The sequence below is a fragment of the Uloborus diversus genome, chromosome 5, assembly GCF_026930045.1.
Source record: "Uloborus diversus isolate 005 chromosome 5, Udiv.v.3.1, whole genome shotgun sequence".
In the NCBI taxonomy this organism is placed as follows: Eukaryota; Metazoa; Arthropoda; class Arachnida; order Araneae; family Uloboridae; genus Uloborus; species Uloborus diversus.
In genome coordinates, this window is record NC_072735.1 from 47,777,792 (window position 1) to 47,784,622 (window position 6,831).

The 6,831-nt window shown below is 34.7% G+C and overlaps 1 protein-coding gene across 1 annotated transcript; it reads left to right on the plus strand.

Moving 5' to 3' along the window:
* The first annotated feature begins 2,877 nt into the window (after positions 1–2,877).
* Positions 2,878–3,831, plus strand: LOC129222905 (zinc finger MYM-type protein 1-like). The gene has a single exon (XM_054857467.1). The coding sequence runs from the start codon at positions 2,878–2,880 to the stop codon at positions 3,829–3,831; it is 954 nt and encodes a 317-aa protein (XP_054713442.1).
* Positions 3,832–6,831: the final 3,000 nt, after the last annotated feature.

Genomic DNA, 6,831 nt, shown 5'->3' on the forward strand with positions numbered 1-6,831 from the left:
TCGGAAATTCATATAAAGATATTAATAGTACTCGCAATTTAATTTAAAAAAATGAAAGTTTCTTCGTTTTGCGTAATACTTGACTTATTTTTTAAATTCTTGCTTCTAATTGTATTATAAAGACATAAAATGCCTATTTAGAAATAATTGCGGAAGTTTTTATAGCACATTTAAGAGTAAAGGTAGCAAAATAATAAATAAATACAATAAAGTACATTTTCAAATGGATGTCAGCATTGAAAATATCCCATGGACAAAACATATGAATTTATCTCAAAGAATAACATAAATAACCATTGAATAAAATTAATCTTACTTGTGAGATTGAAGTGATAATACGAAATTCTGGACTTCATGTCCTTTGTTATTTTCGGCCATTTCTAACATTGATCGCACATCGTCTGCGATATGACTTGTTTAGTACTATATTAATAAACAAATGCAAATATCAGTTATTCATAAGTTATTCCTAAAACAATACTATTCCACATAAATAACTAAGCAACCAACTTAACGAAGCCTAAAAAATGCAAAGCCACGTGCAACTCCTCTGAACCGACTGAATCAATGTGCCAGCAATGCGAGGGACGCTGGGTAGAAAGAACTGTGCGCATGCGCAAGTATCAACGAAGGTCCACCTGCTCTATTGTGTACTAATTACCTTGACGGCGACAGCATAAAATCAATATCATCTTGACGGCATCAACATGTATGCAATGTTGTTATTTTAAGGTAATATCAATATTGATATTTTAAGATGAATGCAATGTTGCATACGTGTTGTTATAGTAATATTGCTTTTTAATCTTTATGCAAGCTTTATGCAGTATGAAACACGTCAATATTGACGCCGTCAGTATAATATCAAGATCTGTCAGGGTTGATGCAAGAAATTTTGCTAGTAGGGTACATTTCGCACTGGAAACTGAGAGGTCTGGTGTCCAGATGTCGGTCCGTTTCCGAAGGCAAATTTATACCTGAGGCTAAACGATGGAATGTGACGTATGGGCTTCAGGTAGTGCTATGGTACTACTACAGTGCACAAGTTTCGTTTATTCCGTAAGCTCGTATTATTTTGCTCTCCCTCACAACAGTATTGTTTTAAATTGCAGTGAATGTTTATGCTGAAAATTATTACTTTTGTTTTCGTGTGATACCAAAAGCTGTGACACTTGGATACTTAAATCAGTGCAAATATTTCAATAAAAATACCTTGGTGCATTTAGTGGGCGAATTCAGATACTATATCGGCTATTTGTGCTTAAATCTGAAAAGATGGACGGACGCAAAAGGCTCAGTGGCGCAAGATATAAGAAAAAAGCAGACGAAAAGAGGAAAAAGCTAAATGAAGTTGTAAATAAAACCATAAAAATAGATAATTTTTTTAAAACTAATCCACGTTCAGAGGAACCTTCTTCCGAATTGAACTCGAATTCAACCATAGAACACGGAGAAAACGTAGAGGTAGAAGAAGAAAGACATAAAGTAATTACTGAAGAGAAAAAAGCTGCATATGATGTTGAGGGGAAGGATAATGATCGTTTTCAACCTGATCCCACGAAGTCTAGTACCTCCAGTGGAAAGGACAAGCCCAGTAATGATCCAATATTCTGGACCATCAATGATGATACCAGAGACTTCTTCGTGAAAAATGGGTTTGATCAAAATAAGGATGGAAATTTTGAACAATCAAAAAGATCGTACCCTGAAAAAAATAGGTTTTTGAAAAAATCACTCTTTAATCGAGAACTTGCGAACGGAGAAATAGTAAATAGAGATTACTTGATCTATTCGCCCAGCCAAGGATCTATATTTTGTGGCCCGTGTAAACTATTTTGCACCACTTCAACTCAATTTACTGACGGTGGTTTTAATGACTGGAAGCATGGTTTTCAAAGGCTTAAAGAGCATGAGAACTCTCATACACATCTTGACAGTGTCCTAACCTTTAAGCAAAGAACTGCTGAAATAGGTTCCATTGACAGGCAGTTAAAAACGCAAATTGAAGAGGAAGTGAAGTATTGGAGGGAAGTACTTCATAGAGTTGTCGTCGTTATTAAAAAACTGGCATCGCGAGGACTAGCTTTCAGAGGAGACGATGAAGTGTTTGGTTCCACCAGTAATGGCAACTTTATGATGTGCCTTGAATTGATTGCAGAGTTTGACCCATTCTTAAAATCACACATTCAAAAGTACGGTAACCCTGGTCAAGGAAATACATCTTACCTTTCATCAACAGTATGTGATGAATTAATTGATTTAATGGGTAAGAAAGTTCTAGAAACTATCTTAAAAGAAGTGAAAGAATCGAAATATTTCTCAATTATAGTTGATTCAACACCCGATGTGACACATAATGACCAGTTGTCTTTTGTTTTAAGATATGTCAATGAAATGGGATACCCTGAAGAGAGATTTGTTGGTTTTTTGAAAAACCAAGGTCATAAAAGTGTAGAACTTGCAGAAGCAGTTTTCGAATTTTTGAAGACACATAATTTAGACATTCAAAACTGTCGTGGACAATCGTTTGATAACGCATACAACATGTCTGGAATATATAATGGCTTACAAGCCAAGCTAAGAGAAATAAATCCATTGATATCTTACGTTCCTTGCTCTGGCCATTCTCTCAATTTAGTAGGATCCCATGCTGCAGAATGTTGTACTCTTGCGAAAAACTTTTTTGACTTACTGCAATCACTCTACAATTTTTTCTCTTCATCTACCCATCGATGGAGCCTCCTTGAGTCGTTTTATAAACCCGGTGAGAAGAACCTAACAATTAAAACTCTAAGCACAACCAGATGGTCAACAAGAGAAGATGCTTGCAAAAGCTTAAATAGGAGTTTTCAGCTTATTGCAAAATGCCTAAAGAGTATGACCGATAGCCAAGAAGAGAACGGAATTACGAAGAGCAAAGCTAAAGGCCTTTTAAAAGAACTCATTTCTCTTGAAACAATATTCATGGCATCATTTTGGGGAAATGTACTAAACGAATTCAACTCTGTAAGCGAAAAAATACAGTCCCATCGAATTAATCTGTACACTGTTGTTAACTTATACAATTCCCTTGAAAAATTTCTGAACGAGCTGAGAAATGCTTCATATTTTTTTATTACTGATGCGCAGAAGAAATTACAGGAGATTAGAAATATTCTTGGCATAGACAGTGATTGTCTTGAAAGCAATAAGAGACAGAGAAAGAGGAGGAAATTCTATGATGAATCAGATTCATCTGAACTTGAAGAAGGTGAGGAAACAGAAGAAAACCAGATCCGTTGCCTGCAAGAAAATTATGCAACAATAACTGATAAGCTTTCGACCGAGTTGAATAAGAGAATTGGTGTATATAAAGAGTTTTCAAATAGATCTGCATTTTTGTCAAATCTACGTAACTTAGATGTGGAAGAAATAACAGCAGCAGCAGCCTCACTGCAAAAGTTTTATACAGCTGACATTGAATATTCTTCATTGGTGATCGAGTGTATTCATCTAAAGGGACTCCTGCCCCAAGAAAAACCGGATAGTACGGAAGAAATGTCCCTGTCAGAACTGTATCGATTTATAAAATCAAAAGATCTCCAAGACTTATATCCTAACATAAGCATTTGCCTTAAAGTGTTTTTATGCACACCAGCAACTAACTGTGCAGCTGAAAGATCTTTCTCCACACTTTCCCGGATCAAAAATTATTTGAGATCTTCAGTAGGCCAACAAAAATTAGTTCATTTATCGATTTTGGCTATTGAAAATGACTTAACTGTTAAATCAGACTTTAATGAGGTTATTGATACATTTGCCAATAGTAAAGCAAGACGTAAGAGGTTTTAATGAAACAGCTCTTATTATTAGTATTCTAAATATGTTAATAATCAAGTGCAAACACTTTTTTTAAAATTTCAACTGTAAGTTTATATATCTATAATGTTATTTATTATGTTAATTTCTTACTGCTATTCACCCACCAGTAGTGAATTTCCTTTGAATTTAAGTATTTGAAGTGCTTTTGTCTTAAGGAACTTGCTGATTTTTTTTGTATATATAAATCAAATCATAGTTTTCTTGGAACGTACTCATTTCTTAGGTTTTTTTTCTATCCTGAATGTTGTTTTATCATTAATCAAGCCATTTAATATACGTTCAAACTAATGTGCCCAAAACTTGATAATATGATATAAGTACTTGAGTTGTGCTCATGTGACGAGTTAAAGATGAAAAAAATCATCGCATCAAAAAACTCATTGTCTGCGTCGGTGCTTCAGGCCGTTCTTACTCAAAATTCTTGTTGAGTGTTGATGATTAAATAGCTAAATTTGATAAATGATAAATAAAAAAAATTCAGCAATAAAATAGTTTTATTTATTTTAATTATTTTTGTTGTAATTTAGTTGCAAATTCAAAAGCACAGTTTCTGAGTTTCTCTATCATCCTTTTAGTTTTAATGTTGTTCGAATTGGAAGTTCAAGGTATTTTAAATTTGAGAAAAATTAGTGTTTCAATATTGTTGATTTTTTTTGTTTAATTCCTCTAAATATTAATTGAATTCAACTAGCATGAGCATTGTTAGTTTTTAAAACGACCATAATGAATCGAGTGGGACTGAATCTGTTCAAAGTAGTGTAATAGCGTAACAATTTATTTCGAAATATATAAAAATATAAATCATATTGGAAAATTAATGAAGATATCATAGCTATATAAAAGTAATTTTTGAGTTCTACCACCATAAGAATTAGTTTTTTTTTCATGAACTAGACCCATTTGTATCCACGGCAAAATGTAAGAGAAAAAAAAACTCTTAAGCATACCCGCAACTTGTCATTTATTTCAATTCCTTATTTTATCCCAATCTTATCATACCTTTCTGTAACAAAGTACGTAATATTTTCAGCAATAAAATCTTCTTTTCATGAGAAATAGTTTACTTGGCGTTGCCTCTCAGTATGTTATTCAATTGTTTATATATATCTTGTTTAAATCATGCAGCTCAATTTTCACCCACTTCCTGTCATTAGATTTCTTTCTGGGTTGGAACGCGACCTCAGATGCGATGACAATGCAATATTCTATAATCAAAGTAATTAATTAACTAATCATTGTGAACTTTTTAATGAAACTAATTTCATGCTATATTTAGGTGAGCCTTCAATAGTAAATTCATTAATATTCATTTTTATTGTTGAAAATGCATCATTTCACTGTGCAAGTTCAAAATGTTTCATGAAATAAAACAAATCAAAGCAAACTACATGTTAAATACTGCCGGAACGAAGTTGTTGAAGTATAAACTTAAATGGTTGATTTTTAAACGAGGCGGGGCTTAAAACAATACCTAAAGCTCCATTAAAATGAAATATGATCCATCAAAAAGTTAAACTATTTAACGCTTAAATGGTGCTTAATAGAGCACGTGCATTATTTTTCTACGTTGACCTAAGTAGGAATTGCCTTAAAAAAGCTTTTTTATATATTACTTGTTTTTACTATAGTGTTATGCTCATTTCTCTAAGAAAATGGGTTTCCATACTCACAACATCTGTTTCCTGGGTCAAAGAAAGTAATTCCTTTTCTAACAATTTACAAAAGTTTAACTATTCAAAAAAAAAATGTGACAAGAAGTCAAATGTTCTGTCAGCTACTAGCGGAGTTCAATAACTACATATTAACGACTGCAACTTTGACCTTTGATAAAGTGAACATTTAGTATTATAAAATAGGGGTCTCCGTGGTTGTTTATATTCTGTTATATTCACTATGCAACGAACAGAAGAGAAAATTATAACAATCGAAACATTTTACCCTTGAATAAAATTACCGTTTTTTTTAATGAAGTAACAAGTGAGGGGGGCGGCAAAAATGTTCGGGCCCATGGGAGTAAGATCTGTAAATCCGGCCCTGACTAAAGCTATCATTTTGAGAACAGTAGTTCACCAAACATATTAACATTGATCAAAGAAGTTTTTTTTTAAGGGTGCATTCGGAAACAAGGATCCGTCATCTCGGTGCCACCGCAAGCGTTCGGAAACGCCGTATCTTAACCGCGTTCGGAAACGCTGCGGTCGTTTTCTGGCGATCGACTTGGTAGCAACCTTTCGCACCGCTGTCTGGAGGCGGTTAACTAACTAACGGACGATCACAAACGTCCAAAAGTCTGTGTTGACCAATCTAAGGTCCCCGGCGCATCAGCTTAAGATCAGCCATTTTGAACGGAGTGGTTGTCTTTTCTGGCAAGTTATTGCGTTTGGTAATTGTTCACTGCGAGCGGTTATTAGCGACACCTGAATTGTTTGTGAAATAAAATATTATTTTCGGCAAATTTGGCGAAACTTTGCTGTGGTAACCTTAGCAGCGCAACAATGAAAAATCCGATCCAAAATGGCTAAACTTAAGCTGATTCGTCGGCCTATATCTATATAGCGGCTCTAGTAGACCAATCCGGTACATATGTTTTGACCGTAACGCACGTGACTTTCATATCACGAATGTTACGCTTTGATTGGTCCGTCGTTTGCTGCTGAACTAGAACAACCGTGGTGTAACCACGAGCGTTCGGAAACACAGCTGTTTAAGCCCCTCAAACGTCACTCCTAACATCATTTAGAGTGGGAAAAAAAATGTTTTTGGGAGCTCGAATTTCAAAAAACTTCCGGTCCTCACAATGATATCAACCCTAACAACACAAGGATATCCTTAGGGACTCCTGCGGATATCATTTTCAGGATGATCTGACATCCGCTGGCAGTCCGATAATGCTCCTACACCTGTCGTAACTTTGTCAAAAAGTACACTCCTGTTGTCATCCACAAGACATCCTGCATCTGACACTTGTTG

What these genes read in the sequence shown, in the direction of transcription:
- LOC129222905 (XM_054857467.1), top strand. Translation starts at nt 2,878, where the DNA reads ATGACCGATAGCCAAGAAGAGAACGGAATTACGAAGAGCAAAGCTAAA.